Consider the following 19,681-nt stretch of genomic DNA (forward strand, 5'->3'; position numbering starts at 1 on the left):
TAGCTCGAAGCACGGTAGGGAGCTCAAGGCGCTGCCTACCCTGGAATACGGTATTTGACTATATTGTATGTTTTATAAATTAAAACGACACAATGCCTGTTATCGAATAGAGAAACAATTTTTAAGCTACCTTTACAAATAACAAAGTTATAAAGGTTTGAAATTCAAGATTAGACAGAGAAAGACGTCACACGCCATTATCGTCATACTTGCTGCATAGAGAAAAGCGTTTGAGAAAGAGACAGGTATATAGATTTTTCAAAAAATCACTATAAATCCAATTTTCAACCGTTTTAAATTTTCTCTTCGCTAAACACTATCTGTACATCTATATTTCATAATAATAATTAAGATGTGGCGAAATGAGGAGTTGTCAAATACCGTAGTCGTATTTTATTTATTTTCCAAAAATATTTACACACTAACAATATTTTGCGAGATACGAAGGGTTTTTGTTGAAAACATAGAAAACAAAATTTTGGGTTTAAGCAACAATATAGGCCTCTCAGGATCACTGAGAGCAATCAGAATCAGTATTACCATCACATCCACATCTTGAGATACTATTGTTGATAAGTGATTTTTAGACTGTTCTATGTTTCCAACAGAAAACCCTTCATATCTCGCAAAATGTTGATCCTATAAGTACGGGTATGTCTCGTTCAATTCAGCGCAAAAAATAAATAGAAAAAACCCCTCACTCGCCTAGTTTGTAAAATTCTCATTTTTAAGCGTTGCCCCCTACCCCTACCCCCTGGGGGACTCAGCAGATCCTCATCTCTAGTGCTAAAATAAAGTTATAAACAAAGTATCATTGATGTTCATATTTTGCCGCCAACACATCCTATTTATCCTGTGGTGTAAACTAAAGACATACCTCTTCCTCGAAGCAGTCGATGTTCCTGCCGGCGTTAGTGAGCGTGTGCAGCAGCCGGAAGCGGTGCGGCGCGTCCTCGGGGGGCTGCGCGCGTGCGTGTCGCGCAGGAACCGGAAGTAGATCGTGCGCATCACGCCGCACTCCGCCTGGCCCTCCGCCAGGCAGCACAGGAACGCCAGCGCCGCGTGACGGCTCTCCGCGCTCCCGTCCTCCAGGAGGTCCCGCGTCCATGTCCACAGCTTCTCCACGCCGCCCTGGAGTCATTGTGGGACACTTTTATTTGCATGTGTATTCGATTGTGTTTTGAGAGAGTGAGAGAGAGAGAGAGAGAGAGAGAGAGAGAGAAACATTTATTTACATATATTCGATACACATAAAAATACATTACATTACATACATTAGATTTTTCAACGTTGTATGTATACAGACTCCTCTATTTTCAGTTTTCTACAGTCTGTTCAATATAGGAATGGACAGAAGGAAAATAGGCTCTTTATAATGCACGCTTTAGGAAGTCATTTAATAAATTGCATTTTTTTAGTATACGGTCTAAACTTAATTCTAATTAAAATATCGAAGACGTCAATATCAGTTTCAATTATTCGTTAACTAGCTGTTGGCCGCGACTCCGTTCACGTAGAATTCGTTTATTGCTATCCCGCGGGAACTATGCAATTTTTCAGGATAAAAACTATTCAATGTCCTTCCCCAGGACTTGCACTATCCGTATACCGAATTGCACCTAAATCGTTTCAGCGGTTAAGACATGAAGTGGTAGGTAACAAACAAACATACAGACTTACAACTTACCACTTTACTTTAAAAAACACTCACTCACTTTACTTACAACTTTAATTTAAAAAACAGTAAATGCCTTTCCTATTTTGTTAAAAACAGAAACGTTTTCCTATAAAATACCTAAAGAGGCAGAGGTCAAGAACATTCTGCAGGAAACGGGACTTTTATAATATTGTTAACTCAAGAAATATTCTATACCGTCTTTTTTTTTTTATTCGACTGGATGGCAAACGAGCAAGTGGGTCTCCTGATGGTAAGAGATCACCACCGCCCATAAACATCTGCAACACCAGGGGTATTGCAGATGCGTTGCCAACCTAGAGGCCTAAGATGGGATACCTCTAGTGCCAGTAATTTCACTTTATTTATTGTTTTAAATCGCCAGTTTGGATCAAAATGTGATGACCTTTAATCATATACGAATAGTTATCTTTTCACAACTAAAGCACGGCACCAAATTTCATAGCAGAAATTACGAGTAGAATATTTTTAAACAGGGAATGAGAGCAGATGAGACCACGAAACACAGTTATTAAATAATGTTTAAATATAAATCGAATTAGTATTATGTAGCAAATTACGTTATTGTGTTATTTTATACTTACAAAGTAAACAAAATTATGACTTCATCTTATTACTTCTTTTATTCATCATCATCATTATTACGACTTCACAAAAAATGTTTAGAACCCCCCTGCCTCTGTGACCTTTTAGAGTCCAATGTTATCCCGAATGCACTATAATCAGTTTACCGTATTTGTGAGTACATAACGACGAGCTAAGTTTGCACCTCGCATTTAGCAAGAGCAGTTCAAAAATTTAAATTCAACAAATAGGAGACGAGAATATTGGCATCAGCAGCTTTTAAACTTTGTCACCGAAACGCGTCTTATGAATATTAGTCTCCTATTTGTTGAATTTTAAATTTTTGACCTGTTCTTGTTAAACGCGAGGTGCAAACTTAGCTTGGTCGTGTTATAAAATGCTTTGTATGCGACACTGAAAAACACCGACTGAATACAGAATTTGGCCACATATATTGCTGATTTTTGATAGGAAGTACCCTCTTGGAACATTTGGATATTTAGGCAAATAGTAGGACAATGTATGATACATTCTGACGAAAAATTTAGAGGTGTCACAGGGCGGCGGGGAGCTGGCGCTGCAAGAGCGCAGTCAGCGGTATCGCAATTTAAAAAAAAATAGTTTAGCTTTTACATATATACAAATTTACTCGCAAATGTGATGAAAAACATTGTATGTCGCACGGGCGGACTAACAATTACGAATATCGACTCATTAGAATTTCAAATAGACTCACGTTCGTAAATCCTTATTTACCGCCTTTAAGACACAATTAAGTTTGACAAAAACAGTACAATAGTGACAGGTTGCTAGCCTGTCGCCTACGGTATACCTTAACCTATATCCTCAGTCGCCTCTTTACGACATTCCACGGAAGAAATGGAGAGATGTAATTCTAACCCGACACCACACGGGTGATAATTTATTTATGCTTAATCTACAAGTAAAAAGTAACTTAGTATTCATTCCAAAATTTTGAGTACCTAAATATACTGAGTGGCAAAAAAATGTGGCCCTCAAATGTATGCAGTAATAGGTAATTTTGTATGTAGAGGGCCAAATTTTGTGCCGCTGAGTATAGATGCAGAGGTAAGGGGACAAGTCAATTTTATGGTTATAGAACAAATTTTTCAAAGAAATGTTTAAAATGCAGGTTAAAGGTGACTGATTTTAATCTATTCATTGAACGCCATATGAAATGCCTAAATAGTTCAGTTGAGTTTACTTACTTCATAACAAACCTTTAGTTAGTGTGGCACGATGCCCGAGAGATATGACGAAAAACGAAACTATGAATGGACTGATTTCCAACAATGATGATTTCTAACGTGTGTTTCCCAATTCAGGATTTAATTAAGGCACAGTTTACATGAAACATTCGATTGCGGTCGCGCTCACCTGTTCTCCTGAAGCAGCAGAGGTCCGAGCAGGCACTTAGAGTTAAATCCAGAGCTGGGCCCAGTGTAGATCCTTCTCTCGCCGCTAAACTCCACAAGCTCACTCCACACACAGCACGAACGCAATCTCAATCGTTCTTTAACTCCAATGATGCTACTTTAGATACTTTGAAAATAGTTCGCGAACACCTTGGTTGAGGGTTCCGTAGAAACGAAAATACGACAGACTTAGACCGACCGACGAGAGCGACTCACACCGACTTACTCGGTTCGAATCCAAAAGCTAACTGTCAAAATCAAAAGCCAATTCAAATGTCAGATGACAGTCAATTGGACAGCTATATTGTACCAACTTAAAAATACGATCGATACGATTGAACATTCCGCCCACCTAAATCCGGCGGTATACCGGGATGTACCGCGGCATTTACCACGAGAACGATAACTACGAACCACAGAAGGTGGTTACTCGAGACGAGATTATGAATATCTTAATGCTAACAAATAATACGAACTAATTACGATAAGTTACACTACCTTACGTTGGTGAAAGCAGTGTAAGCGAGAATTAAGTTAAGCTAAATGTCTGTTGCCAAAGGCAAAGGACATATCTTCGCGAGAGGCCTTTTGTACTGACCAGCTGCAGTCTTTACGGTTACCACTCGACAAATACCATCTGCACCGGGATGCAGAGCGACAATACGACCTAATGGCCAATGAAGTGGACTCAATAGTTCGTTAACGATGAGTACCATAGTTCCTACAGTAATATTGGAATTACACTTGTCCCACTTAGCCTTTTGCTGTAGCGTGTGCATGTATTCACGATGCCACCGATACCAAAAATCTTGGTGCATCTTTTGTATGAGTTTCCAACGCTGTAGAACGCCAAGATTTGAATCAACGAAATTTTCTTCTGGCATGATCGACAGAGGCTCCAGAGTAAGAAAATGCCCCGGGGTTAAGGCTGAGAGGTCATTAGCGTCCGAGCTAAGGGGTGTCAGAGGGCGCGAATTTAGCATCGCCTCGATCTGGGCTAACACAGTGTAGAACTCTTCGAAAGTGAGCCGTTGGGAACCGATAACGCGAGCCAAGTGGGTCTTTACCGATTTGATCCCGGCCTCGGCCAGACCATTGAAATGGGGACTGCCAGCAGGGCTAAACGAAAACTTAATCTCCTCCGATCCCGCGGCCTTTTCCATAATAGAACCGAGATAGTTGCTGGCACCAACGAAATTACGACCTTGGTCTGAAACAAGATGGCTACAACGACCACGACGCGCGATAAACCTCCGCAGTGCAGCTAAGAAAGCTTCCGACGACAATTCAGAGGCCAATTCGATATGGATCGCCTTCGTGCTGGTACAGACGAAAACGCAAATGTAGCCCTTAAAGCTCTTAGCACCGCGGCCACGCCCAAGGGCAATGTGATAGGGTCCACCGTAATCGACGACAGAGCTCGAAAAAGGTTTGATTTGGTTTACCCTATACGAAGGCAAATTACCCATGAGTGGGACGGGAGCGAGGTGCGGACGAACACGAAAACATTTAAGGCAACTCGAGATGACGGAGTGAATAGCGCGTTTACACGATAGAATCCAGAAGTGTCGAGAGAGAAGATTTTTAAGAGTCTGTGCACCGGGGTGCATGAAGCGGGTATGGTACTCGCTAATTAGAAGATAAGTGAGGCGATGTGACCGAGGTAACAGCAATGGATATTTAACATCGAATCCAACCTTAGAGTTGGCAAGGCGACCGCCCACCCTGAGAAGACCTACTTCATCGATAAACGGTGACAGTTTTCTTAAACTTCTTGGAAGTGAGTTGGGAGAGCCCTTCTTCAAGTGCTCAATCTCCGACGAAAACACACTCTCCTGAACTGACTTTAATAAAAATCTAAACGCCCTATGTAGCTCCGACGTTTTTATAGGTCCGCTAACACGATTTCCGGGGGAAGATTGTCTCGAATTATCAATGAACCGAAAGCAATACGATAAAGTTCGCTTCAACGTTGAAAGCGACGAGAATTTGTTCAATAACGATTCGACGAGAGTAGGTTCGTTAGCAACGACAAGGGTAAAGATTCGCTGCTCCTCTTGTAGGTCCGAATTCGAAAACGATAGCGTACTGGTAGCTGGCCATTTGTCCTTGCGATCTGCGAGCCACGAAGGGCCACTCCACCACATATCATGATTGACGAGATCAGTGGGCAATAGACCGCGCGAGCCGCAGTCTGCGGGATTCGAGTGGGTTCCGACGTGCCTCCATCGGTCAGGCGAAATAATGTCGTGAATGTGGCTAACGCGATTTGCCACGAACGTTTTCCATTTCGATGGGCACGATTTTATCCACGACAAAACGACACTAGAATCCGACCAGGCGAAAATTTCGTCGACGGAGTAGAATGGTTTCAATGCTTCGGTGGTAGAATGCATAAGATCGGAGAGAAGAACGGCAGCTTGCAGTTCCAATCTTGGAATAGACTGCTTACGAAGAGGCGCGACTCTTGACTTCGCACAGCAAAGGACGACTGAGCATGATCCATGGCAGTCTACGAAACGACAGTAAACTACTGCACAGTAGCCACGCTCAGAGGCATCTCCAAAGCCGTGGAGTTGTAGCGAAACGAAAGGGCCAACGATACGACGAGGAATGGACACTGACGCCAACGACGGCAGTTCAGCTTTAAGACGCCGCCACTCTGAAGCGATATCAGAAGGCGCGTCGTCGTCCCAAGCAACGCCAGCGGTCCAAAGTAGCTGCATAATGTATTTGGCGTAAAACGTCAGCGGACCGAGGAAACCCAAAGGGTCATAAATGCGAGCAATTTCTGACAAAATTGTACGCTTTGTACAACGACAGTCACTAGACTTAGCAACCCGAAAACGAAAGGAATCAGACCGAGGCTGCCACAAGAGCCCTAATATTTTGAGCGAGACGTCCGATAGTTCTTCAAAATTCTTTAGCTCTTCAGAGTACAAATCCGACAGTGGTAGGCTATCAAGAAAGGTCCCACTGTTGGAAGTCCATTTCCTAAGATGGAAACCTCCCGACGACAGTATTTTTGTGAGCTCAGATTGAAGCGAGAGAGCTTGCTCAACAGAGTCCGCTCCTGTGACGACGTCATCAACATAAATATCACGAGCAAGAACAGCGGCACCAGCAGGATATTCATCAGCGGAATCCTGAGCAAGTTGAGCCATTGTTCGAAGAGCCTGAAACGGAGCAGAGGACACGCCGTACGTAACAGTTAACAAACGATAATCACGCACGGGTCCAGCAGGAGAGGGCCTCCATAGGATACGCTGGTAATCAGCGTCCTCTTCAGGTACTAATATTTGCCTGTACATTTGCTGCACATCGCCTGTGAATACCACGGCATGCCAACGAAAGCGCATTAGTAAATCGAAAATGTTAGCCTGAAGTTTAGGACCAGCGAGAAGGGTGTCGTTCAACGAAATACCTTTACCATCTTTCGCGCTGGCGTCGAAGACAACACGAAGAGGTGTGGTAACTGAAGCACGCTGAATACCGTGATGAGGTATGTAATTGAACTGACCGACAACAGCAGTAGGAGGATCCACCTCCTCGAGATGACCACGGGACTCATAGTCCTCCATGAAACTGACATACGACTTCTTGAACTCAAGATTACAATTGAGCTTACGCTCCAACGATAAAAATCGCTTAAGCGCGATTTCGCGAGAATTATGAAAAAGAGGTTTATTTGTAGGGTCTACAAAAGGTAAAGGGACCACAAACCTACCTTTTTCATTACGAGAATGGTTACTAACGAAATAATCTTCGCAAAGTTGGTCCTCCTTCGACAAAAAACATTTAACAGGAGAACTAATATTTTCTAATTCCCAAAACTTTTTTATGGAATTATCCAACGACAACATTGGCGAATGATTCGAAACGAAAAGGCAGTTATTATTCCTGCAACGATCGACAGTGTTTGTAGTGAGTCGACTGGTGTCACACTCACCCATAACGATCCATCCAAAAATAGAATTAAATGCTCGGGGTTGCCCAGGCATCCCTCGCTTAAGACCAGGTAATAGCGAAGACGAGAAAATATCTGCATTCAGCAGCATATCTATTGGTCCAGGTAGAGCGAAGTCTGGATCCGCAAGCCGAAGATTTGATATATGAGACCACCTCAACGAGTCGACAGATTGGGTAGGTTGGTCAGCACATATCGACGACAGAACGAGAGCTTCTAATTTAATATTAGACGACAAATATTTATTACCAGCTGGCTTTATTTCACACGATAGTGAACCGAGTGGTTGAGCGACAGAATTTCCAATTCCATTTACGGAATGATAACCACGACAAATATTGAGTCCCAGCCTTTTAGCGCAGGATTCAGTTATGAAATTACAGGCGCTAGCACAATCGAGAAGTGCACGCACTGATTTAAAATTACCATGACCATCTCTAATTTCAATCCTAGCAGTTGAAAATAAAACTGTACATTCACCAGGCAGCGAAGTCAAAACTGTATGACTACTACCCGGATTACCAGAGTTATGTGGCACACTGCCTTCCACTGAAGGGGGAGTTGGAGGAATTGACTGACCTGGTTTAGTGAAATGTAAGGATGTGTGATGCGAACACTGGCACACACTACAACGAGAGGCACGACAAGTTTTTACGCGATGTGCGTTCGAAAAACATAGGATACACAAACCTTTTTCTTTTACAAAATCGAAACGACATTTCGGATCAATATTCAGAAAATCCTTACAAGCGGTAAGACTGTGCTGGCCACTACAAAAGTTACAAGTCTGAGAAGAAACGACAAACGATGCTTTATTCTTGCTCACACCATTATGAACATGTTTGTTTATACCTACTTTTCGATTTACTACGACGGAGTTATTAGTAGTAGGCAAAGACGAAATATTCGATAAGTTAAGCGCTTTGTATTGTTTTTCTATGAAAGCTTGAACATCACTGAACTCTGGGATGTCGTCACTATTATGCTCAAGTTGAAATGCTTCTCGAGTGCATTTATCTAGTTTAGACCACAACAAATGAAAGAGCATAAAGTTCTTGTCTGGTAAGCTATATTTATTCAATACCGATAAATTTTCCGAGAAAGTTCTATAAACACGTTCAAGATCACTAGCAGATTTTGTTTTAATTGGTTCACAAGACAATAACTTTTCATAATAATGTGTAGCAATTTGTCGCTTCTTATCATAATATTTACATAAACAATTATATGCATCTAGGTAACTTTCTTGGGTAAGTGGGTAGTTTTTTATTAATTCATAAGCGGTACCTTGCACGCTCGACAAAAGGTAGTGCAACTTTTCGACTTCCGAGATATTCCGCTTATGAATTAGAGAATTAAACAACTGTATAAAACTCACCCAATTCTCCAAAGTTCCATCAAATGGTTTTATAAAAACCTTAGGCAATTTAGCCGTCACTGCCTCACCAACACAAGGTTTGGATTCACATTTTTGCGATACTAATCTTTGGCGCAATTTATATTTAATATCGGAAACTTTAGTCTCAAACTCAAAAGTTATTTTCATTTCATTCTTCCACGCGGACGGTTCTAAGGACGACAAAACTTTCCGTTGCGCGTCATGAAACTGTTCCGATATTTCATTTAAATCACTCTCACAAAATCCCAACATGTCCGTTCTCGCAATAAATTCAACACGCATAATTGCATAGTCGCGCGCGATTTTATTGTTGTCAACGTCAACTTCACACTCGCGATCAAACGTTTCATCATGATCTGTCATTTCAAACGATATAGATTAGACAGTTCAAACGAAAATTTAAATAATATCGATTCGTGAAATACCAATATAACGAAATAACCGATAATTTAAAACAACATTATTTAGTCTATGGTAAGAAGTTGTGTACCACCCTTACGAACGAAAACGACAAGAAAAAGATGGCCGTGCAATTTACAACAAGTTAACACGTAAAATCTCAACCAAGGTATCGTTTCAAACTACCCTCAACACAAAAAATAAAAATAAAAATCACTAAAATCGTAGAAAAACACGTAAGAAATCGCGAAAAAAGGCACTTTTCAATAAAATCCGGTCGAATGATCAAAAAATGTGGCACGATGCCCGAGAGATATGACGAAAAACGAAACTATGAATGGACTGATTTCCAACAATGATGATTTCTAACGTGTGTTTCCCAATTCAGGATTTAATTAAGGCACAGTTTACATGAAACATTCGATTGCGGTCGCGCTCACCTGTTCTCCTGAAGCAGCAGAGGTCCGAGCAGGCACTTAGAGTTAAATCCAGAGCTGGGCCCAGTGTAGATCCTTCTCTCGCCGCTAAACTCCACAAGCTCACTCCACACACAGCACGAACGCAATCTCAATCGTTCTTTAACTCCAATGATGCTACTTTAGATACTTTGAAAATAGTTCGCGAACACCTTGGTTGAGGGTTCCGTAGAAACGAAAATACGACAGACTTAGACCGACCGACGAGAGCGACTCACACCGACTTACTCGGTTCGAATCCAAAAGCTAACTGTCAAAATCAAAAGCCAATTCAAATGTCAGATGACAGTCAATTGGACAGCTATATTGTACCAACTTAAAAATACGATCGATACGATTGAACAGTTAGGATACTTTCAGTTGTCACTGAATCTTCAAATTTTGTATAAAGGTAGCTCTTATAGGCCTTATAGCACCATTAATTAGAAAAGTTTTATAAATCTTTTTTTTTGTCTACCTCTACATCAGTAACCATCTAAAATGACCTTACCCTACATACATTTTTTAGACAAATAGATGCCAAAGATTAATATTAAGTATTTATTACTACTAAGATATAAGCTCAATAAACCTGCAGCCTGCACAAACCTGCGAAGCAATTCAATGGTGTGTGTGAAGTTCCCAATCCGCACTGGGCCCGCGTGGGAACTACGGCCCAAGCCCTCTCATTCCGAGAGGAGGCCTGTGCCCAGCAGTGGGACGTATATAGGCTGGGATGATGATGATAAGCTCAATAAATAAATAAAAAAACAGGGCAAGTGCGAGCCGGACTCGCGCACCGAGGGTTCCATACACATTTATAGGTATGTAAGTAAACGGGAATCATGTCTTGAAGATATTTCTCGTTTTTTCCGAGTGGTTTAATACATCCAGTGTATGCAGAGCCCTACTCTTAAGCAAAATGTACGCAGTGTGGGGTCAGATTATATTGGTCAATGATATTTACAGACAGACAAAAAAATCAAGATTAGATTAGATTTTATTTTCTATTTCTATTTTAATCAAGATTTTCAGACTTTTCTAGTTGGTTGTGTTATAATAGCTACCTTCATACCAAATTTCAAGATTCTGAGTTCACGGGAAGTACCCTGTAGGTTTTGATTCCCTTGCGAATTTCGAAAATTTGCAGCATAAACGGCTGCATCTTTTGATTGCGTTGGCTTAGATTTTTTCTCAGCTCCAAGGGACAGTAGATCTCAGTATTTAAAATAAATTTCAGCTTTATACCTCCCTTGACACATTCTCGAGAAAAAGGGTCTTGACAGACAGACAGACAAAAAGTGATCCTATAAGGCAGGGTTTCTTAAAGTGTGGTCCACGGACCCCTTAGGGGTCTGTAGCATGTTTTTCAGGGGTCCGCAGTAGATCAGTCTATAAACATATTTATTGGGCATTTTCCAAAAACATTCTTTGACGGGGGTCCGTGGAATTGTTTAAACTGTGAAAGTGGTCCGTGACTGCAAAAAGTTTAAGAAACCCTGCTATAAGGGTTCCGTTTTTCCCTTTTGAGGTACAGAACCCTAAAACTCAACATAACTTAGTGTAACACATTGACTATTTTATAAAATGAATTGATTGAACACAAAAGCTGCATTCTCAAGTGCAATGTTTATTAATTATTTTGTATTTACAGATTTGATGATTGATCTATCGTTATTCAGTTCTTTGTTTAATCTGTTACATCCAAAAATATTAGTGTATCACTTCAAAATGGCTGCAGAATATGTAGGCATTATTTGGTAATCTGTTTTTGTTGTGTTTGTAATAGTCCGGACAAGGGTTGTTTAAGAGCAATTTATTATAGTCCTGTGCAAAGCTGGGGCAGACAGCCAGTACGTAAATAATAAGCATTTGCCCTGTGAGGAAACTTTTTTCATACAGCTAAGGAAACCTTCTCATTGTATTACTTCTCATATGTAAACATTTTAATCTAATAAAAATTTAAGTCTTTTTTTAAGTTTTATTTTTGTATAACTAATTCTAAATCAATCATCAAACAAACAAGCAGCAGGTTAAATAAAATAAAAATGTAATGCATAATATTATTGTTAAATGAGGGTATGTTAAAAATACAAAACAAAATTCATTAATAATCAGTTACAACAATGCCGTCAGTACACACGGCACACAAGCATGTCTAAAATTATCAACATCAATTATGTGGCTCGGCCGCTGTTCTGTGTGTGATTAGGTTGTAAACAACGCCAGCTATTGCATCAGAATGTTGTGGTTCCTGAATAGTTTTACTACAAGGCGTAACAAAGTGATGCTGCAACTAACTAACTAACTAGTGCTATAATTAACTCCAACTAGTAATAAGAAACTATTGATTTTCACAGGGTGCATTTAATTTTAGTCAACTTGCAGGGTACACTTTTATTGTAATTATAACAGTAGTTATACATTTAGATGGCAAACAAAGCCACAGTCAAGCGAGTATAGCTTCAACAGCAGCGAAAAACTCGCTAAAAATTGCCAAGTACCGCCAAATGACGGTACTCGGAATTAGTGGTTTGTTGGGGTGTGTGGAGGGTACCTGTTGTACGCGCGTGGTCCGCACGCGCTCGCCGAGGTCGCGCAGCGCGCGCAGGCGACGCGCCGGCGCCTCCGCGCGCAGCTCACGCTCCAGCTCCGCCGACACCACCAGCTCCAGCCCGGCCGGCAGCGGCGCTGCAACACAGCAGAACACACGCGTCAGTCGCCGCGCCCGCAAGTCTAGCCTAGCCGGCCTGGCCCGGCGCGGGGCACTCACCCGAGCCTCCCTTCTTGAAGAACACCTTCAGCTTGTCCTGCAGCGACTTTGTATCCCGATCCCTCGAACTCATATTGCGGCCGGCTCTCCTGCCGGGATCGGCAGTCTGAACGCGCTACTACTGACGCCTCTTAGCTCCCGTGCGGCGATCACCTGTGACTGTGATGTTGCGAATGAAAAGACATATTTATTAAAAATAATCTTGCTACCGCTCCTTTGCTATTCACCATCTGACAGTTCGGTCGTCGGGCGAGCACAGCTGACAGCGGATGCTCGATGCGTCGATCATGAACGCGACGTAAACATTGCTCGACGAGATGCGGTCGTTATCGCGGGAGTGATCGCGGGTGGAATCTACTCTTTTGTCACGTACTTCTAAAAATGAAAAACATTGTGTAAAAAAAGATTCATTGTGTTAATCAGATGTGACAATACTTGGACAATACTTTGGGTAAACAAAAGAAATGCTAACAGCTATTTCTGAACGAATTGTTAATCAGTGTTACCAGTAATAATATTATTTGAGTGGCGCGTTCGAGTAGATACTTATTTTTTATTTGATATTGGTTTCAGTTTAGTCGGCATTGCAAACATTTACAACCTTAATTTATTTTGAACAATTGAGATTGCTGAAGCCTCGGGCAGTTAAATCAGTTAAATCGTTTATGCTCTATCTCATTGAATATGATAGTAAAATAAAATAAAATAAATGAAGTCGCTACTATCTTCATCTGTTTTTTTTTAATGAAAAATGCTTGACTATGGCAACATACTTATATGAAATTTTTTAGTTCCTCTTTCATCCGCTTTTAGGCAAATTCATAGCAAATTATTGGTCGCGTTAGAGAAGAGAACACGAACACACTATGATTTAGAGCAATCGGAATTCCGTAGGAAGCCCGCGTTGCTCTAAATATCATGACAATGAATCGTATTATTATCATACAAAATCATTAGATCTCATGTCGTGAAGACGCTTTTTAGGCTTCGTTGCGCCAGAGATTTGTGAGGGGTTGTAACTACGTAGTATCTCTTAGTAGTCTGTCGTTGTAACTGCCTGTAACAGTTCCATACAACTAGTCTTGTTTCTCCTTTTTATTAGTTTTTTTTAACTAGCTGTTGCCCGCGACTGTCCGCGTAGAACCGTTTGTCACACGACACACACCTGCCGGAACTATGCAATTTTCCGTGGTAAAAACCATTCTGTATCCCTCTCCGGGACTGAAACTATCTGTATAACAAAATTTCATCTAAATCGGTGCTGTGGTAACAAACAAAATAATCAGACTTACAAACTTCAGCATTTTTAGTGGGATTTTATGTTTTTTTTTCAAGGCAGTCAGTAGGTAGGTTAAGGGTAGTTAGTGAAGGCCCTAATAATCACGTTTTATTATGTCTTAGTAAAAAAAATGACTTAATTTTTTCCTTACAAAGTTAATTAGCACGCAATGTATCACTACGTGATATGTTACTGCAAGGCTACTGCAAAACTCGAAACTCGAAGTTCGTATCGTACCGTCCCTCTCGCTCTCGTATTAAATAGTATAAGTGTCAGAGGGACAGTGAGGGAGGGAGTGAGGGAGGGTGTCGTTTGAGTTTCGAGTTTCGTAGTAGCCCTGCTGCTTTGTTTTTATCAAGTTTTTATTAAAAAACGGTCAAGAGCGTGTCGGACACGCCCAAAATAGGGTTCCGTAGCCATTACGAAAACATTAAGTAATATTTTTCTAAGGATTTCGTATTTTATACGGAATCTTCCAAGTTTAGGTATATTTTATACCTTAGGCTGCTATTTACTCATAAACTACTAATAATTCTCAAGCAAACTTAGCCATTATAGTTTTCCTTGATAGATTGATATAATTACTACCATCCTGAATTTTTTCAAGTTTTTCCACCCACCGGTTTAGATTTTAGAGGGGGGGACGCTCGATTTTAATGAAAATTTGCACTTTAAAGTTGAATATTTCGCAAACAAATCACTGAATTGAAAAATCGTCTTAAAAAACCCCTAATGGTTTTAAAAGACCTATCCAACGATACCCCACACTATAGGGTTGGATGAGAAAAAAAAATTACCCCCACTTTACGTGTATGGGAGGTACCATAAAAAAAGTTTTTGTATTTTAAATTGCAGCTTACCAAAATTACAGCTTTCTAGCATTGATAGTCCCTGAGCAAAGCCGCGGACGGACAGACAGACAGACAGACAGACAGACATGGCGAAACTATAAGGGTTCCGTTTTTGCCATTTTGGCTCCGGAACCCTAAAAAACGTCGCACTTGTTGACGTGCCAGCGACTGTCACGAAACTCGAAATTCGTGTCGTGCGGTCCCTCTGACACTTATACTATTTAATACGAGAGCGAGAGGCCGTAGCCCTGCAGAACGTTTCTCTCTCGTATAAAATTATTGTAAAACGTAAAAGTTTCTCGGATCGGTACTTACTCTAGCCGATGCGATTCGAACTATACTCCGTTTAATTTAAGGTTTGAATTAACGGTTAAATTGTAATACACGTTTCTCGATATTTCGAACACAAATGTAAAATTAAAATAAATGGAGTATAGCTGCTCTTGGTTGACCGGGCTAAGCCACTAAATTACTTAATGGTGTAATTATGCAAGCGTTTAAAAAAGTTATTCGAGTGAATTGATCAAATACATTATGGCGTAGGTACTTAGTTGGATTTACACTCGGCACGGTTAGTCAGAGTAAAGGAATGATAACAGGCGTGACAGTGACAGGTGACAGGTGTGCGTGTTGCGGCAGCCGCCGAGTCGCGTGCTCCTGAGAAGAAGGGCTACGAAATAGCCCGAAACATGTCGAGCTAAACTCGGTTTTAAGACGTGAGTTATCCGTTACAATTCGTGGTTACAATATAATTTGAATGATAACAGGTTTTAGCTATTTCATTTGTCGACATATCACGACTATCACAAGTCACTAAGACAAGGGTGTACTATCATCAACGACTGTAACCCTGGAACATCTGGCATATCTCATTTGCTCTCAGAGCCGACAACTAGTCATAGTTTAAAAAGTAATTACATACACGGCTTGGACCCCTACCCCTGTCAGCGGCGGATCACCGCGGCGATCTAACAACTATTTAATCCTGTAATAAATAACGAAATAGGAATGTCAGGCCAGCTATTATAGCGAGCTGCCTAGGTACGAGTACCTATAAGTATGGCTTAAAGCCAAGCAAGTCGTAGTTTTAAAATGTAAGTATTGTTAATCACAATAAAAAAAAACAATATTTTAACACATTTACAGTAGTGCAGTGAAATTAACCAAGAGCTAGGTAACCCAACGATCTGCTAACGTATAAATGTTATTATCTTCTTAAATTGAAGGTCTTCTTCTTCTTCTTCTCAGGTAGTTTAGTTAAATTGTATTTAATTCAGTCAAGAGCTGGCAACTTATGCCCCGTTAGAACCCACATCAAGTACCTTACTGCTCCCGGACCTGAGCCCTACTTAGGTGTACTCGCAGCAGCCACTAGTGCCAGCTGACGAAACTTGATGTACCAGCTAGTACATCAAGTTTTGTTCTAAATGGTCCAAATTAAAGTGCTTGCTTGTCATGCAATTTTGACCTTGTAGGGATTGCTAAGCAATCTTTTATTGATCATCTAAATAAAAAAACATTTTCCTAAGTTTCCTACCTTATCTACCCCCGAAACATTGCAGACAAAGTCGCAGGCCCGACGTAATAAAATGCCAGCGCCGCACTCGGCGAGCCGGCGCGGCCGCGTCTGCGTTTAATTCCACTCAACAACTTTTTGATTTATTTCCGAATCCCCGATGCCTTTTATTTAATTCCTTTATCCCCGAGTCGGGCGGGCCCGCTTTAGAGGACACTAAAGATTTCACAATCATTGTCCTTTTATTGCGTGATTAAGCAGCACTCCGCGAGTGGGCGGCGTCACTCCGGATTACTGTTAATATAAAGGCCGTTATCGGCGGAATATTATTTATTCGCGCCGGATGAGCCCCTGGTGGTACTTACTTAGCCTCGTAAAAATAAGAGAGAATCGTAAGCCCATAATGCAAAAAGTACTTAAGCGATACTTAGTCAAATTGAATTTTTCCGGACAAAAACAAAGACCGCGACGAAGCGGTCCCGGGCGAGTGGCGCGCGCCGCGCGTGCTCGCCGCACGCCGCTCGCCGCGCGCCGTGAGCGGATTCCGCGGATCTCACTAAGTAGATGTCGATTACTGTATCCCTCCAATTTGTTCATCCATTCTTTCTTTTTCCCTTTTCATAAGCTTTTTATAGGAAAAACACGGCGTTTGTTTATTTTTCACTTCGTTCTATTTTTGTTTGCGGTCTCTTTGGTGCCATTTCACGGGCGCGTGATCTTAGACTTCTTCGATTTAAAAGTTTGTTTGGCAAGACCAAGCATAGACCAAGCCAAGACATTTTTGACAGGTTTATTTTAGAGTATTTATAAATAAAGTATTCATATATAACAATAATGAAATTTAATCACAAATTGAAATTCATCATATCCAGGTTACGGGTGCATAAGACGGCATGCGCGCTGAGCACTCTTATGGTGATATCGATATCTCTCTGTTACGTGATGACGAAGGCGTACTTAGTCGTAGTGAATATGTCAATGGCAAAAGACGATTCGATGATGTTGGAGGAGGACTATGAGGTGCGCGGGCCGGCGCTGAGCGCGGAGGCGCTGGCGGCGCGCGTGGCGCGGCTCAACGCGGAGCGGCGCGAGCGGAACGGCGAGCGGTGGGCGGCGCCGGGAGCGGCGGGCGCCGTGCTGGCCGTGCAGGCGGGCCGCCGCGCCGCGCTGCTGCAGCGGCTGCTGCTGGCGCTCGCCCAAGTGGAAGGCATCGAGGAGGCGCTGCTCGTCGTCTCCCACAGCTTCTACGACGACAGAGTCAACACTCTCGTGCGGAGCGTCCGCTTCTGCCGCGTGCTACAAATCTTCTTCCCCCACTCGCGCCAGCTGAACCCCGACGCCGACTGCCTGAAGCGCGGCGCCGGGGCCGAGTGCGCGGCGCGCGGCGCCCGCGCCGAGCACAAGCAGCACTGGTGGTGGACGGCGCACTTCCTGTTCGACCACTGCCTCGGCAACAGCGAGCGGCTCGTGCTGTTCCTGCAGGAGGACGACTGCGTGACGCGCGACCTGCTGTACATGCTGCGGTACGCGCAGCGAGCGCTCGCGTACCACGCGGACGCGGACGTCATCTCTCTGGGCAAGCCGTGGACTCCCGAGCCGGACTTCGGCGCGCTGACGGTGGAGCCGTGGCGGCCGCCGTGCGAGCGCGGGCTCGCCTTCAACCGGTCGGTGTGGGCGCGGGTGGCGGCGCGTGCGGCGCTGTTCTGCGCGTACGACGACGCCAGCTGGAGCTACTCGCTGCTGAACGTGTTCGGCGCGCTGCGGCGCGGCCACGCCGGCATGGTGGCGAGCGTGGCGCCGCGCGTGCTGGCGGCGCCGGCGCCGGCGGGCGCGCTGTTCCCGGCGCGCGTGCGCTGCGTGTTCCTGGCGGGGCCGGGCGGCCGTGCTGGCCCGCGGCTGCGCGCGCCGCCGCACGGCAACGGCGGCTGGGACGACCCCCGCGACCAGCTGCTCTGCCTCGACCCCTTCCTCGCGACCACCACCTACAGCGTGCCCTACACTAGTACATACTCCTCATCCTGATCAGTACAATACGACGTTGCTATTTCCAGTATGATTGCAGATTTATATTTTTAACTTTTATTAAAACCACTTAAAAACTAAATTACAGAATTATTTTGAATTGGCCAGTGCCAATTGGCCATAATGAATGGTTGGGTGGGGAGACCCAGACAGTTTTGGGTGCTCCCCTCCCAGTCGTCCATAATGTTTCCCGACTGTTCGCCCTCGTCTCATACAAAATTTGAAACTAAAATCAATTAAACAAAAATAGTAAAACCGACCAAAAAATAAAAAAATAACCAAAAATGGAACCGACTACAAAACCCTTGAAAATATTTTTAATAAATATTTTATTAACTTAAAGCTTCTTTTTAGTCGCTTATCTGGTATATTAATCATGATCGTTAATAGTATACGAGCGAGCATTACTTAGCTTTGACGAGTTCCATTGGTCATCTACGGTCTTCCCCATCAGGTCCAGTTTACCAAATGATACTTTTTTAGAATGTAAATGCTTATCTTTATGTTAAAAATCCTAAGATCACCATATATAGGTGTGCCTATTAAATTTGAGGTTTGCCCTCGATTTCCCTAGGATCCCATCATCAGATCTTGACTTGGTGACAATTGGACTATCTCAGAAGAGTACTCTTTCGAATAAAAAAAGAATTTAGAAAATCGCTCCACAATTGACTGAGTAATCGGTGAACATACATAAAAAAAATACAAACATTGGAACATAGAACCTCCTCCTTTTTTGAAGTCGGTTAAAAAGCAGGGACCTAGCGTCCTTGGTCCTGCCGGCGACTCAACCCCCCCCCCCCCCCAAAAGCGACTTCATTTTGAGTTACAAATAATGATGAAATATCTTTACAATTTCAAGATACTTTTTTAAAGATCGAAGATGAGACAGCTTGAATATTTATGGTGCCTGTAGTGTCGTAGTGCCGTGGAGCCGGGCGCGGCTGCTGGCTCCCCGCCAGCCAAGGCTTAACGTGTGCCGTATAATTTTTAACGCGACGACCTGGGGAGGGGGGGATAATCGGCCGCTTTGGCGCGGACGCCGTACACATTTTGCGACGGACGGTGGATCACTAGTTCCTTCTGGATTTAATTTTCAGCTCGTTTAAAAGTAGCTTTAGTGATTATGAAGGAGAGTTTAGCGCCGGCGGAGTACATGTTTAACTTACCGTTTGTCCAGCAAACTCAGCCGCATGGCTATGCCTTCTTTAGAAGGAGTGAGAAATAATATCATCATGACCGTGGTAGAGTAGTGGTTTAACCTAAAGAGTCTCAAGCAGAGGGTCTTGTTTTCATCCCGGGCTGCTGAGTTTTTAGGAATTTG

At 42.7% G+C, this 19,681-nt stretch overlaps 2 protein-coding genes across 2 annotated transcripts in view; one reads left to right on the plus strand and one right to left on the minus strand.

Moving 5' to 3' along the window:
• The window catches only part of gig (TSC complex subunit tuberin), a gene marked incomplete in the record, with an annotated part of 77,551 nt that extends 64,641 nt beyond the window's left edge, over positions 1–12,910 (minus strand). The window contains 2 exon segments of the mRNA XM_074088551.1: positions 12,474–12,607; positions 12,690–12,910. Coding sequence (XP_073944652.1) covers positions 12,474–12,607; positions 12,690–12,762 — 207 coding nt within the window.
• A 4,397-nt stretch (positions 12,911–17,307) lies between these two features.
• Positions 17,308–18,357, plus strand: LOC141428550 (alpha-1,6-mannosyl-glycoprotein 2-beta-N-acetylglucosaminyltransferase-like). The gene has a single exon (XM_074088552.1). It carries the CDS (start codon positions 17,308–17,310, stop codon positions 18,355–18,357), a length of 1,050 nt encoding a protein of 349 aa, XP_073944653.1.
• The last annotated feature ends 1,324 nt before the right edge of the window (positions 18,358–19,681 follow it).

This window comes from Choristoneura fumiferana, chromosome 6 (genome assembly GCF_025370935.1).
Source record: "Choristoneura fumiferana chromosome 6, NRCan_CFum_1, whole genome shotgun sequence".
Taxonomy (NCBI): Eukaryota; Metazoa; Arthropoda; class Insecta; order Lepidoptera; family Tortricidae; genus Choristoneura; species Choristoneura fumiferana.

What these genes read in the sequence shown, in the direction of transcription:
- LOC141428550 (XM_074088552.1), top strand. Translation starts at nt 17,308, where the DNA reads ATGTCAATGGCAAAAGACGATTCGATGATGTTGGAGGAGGACTATGAG.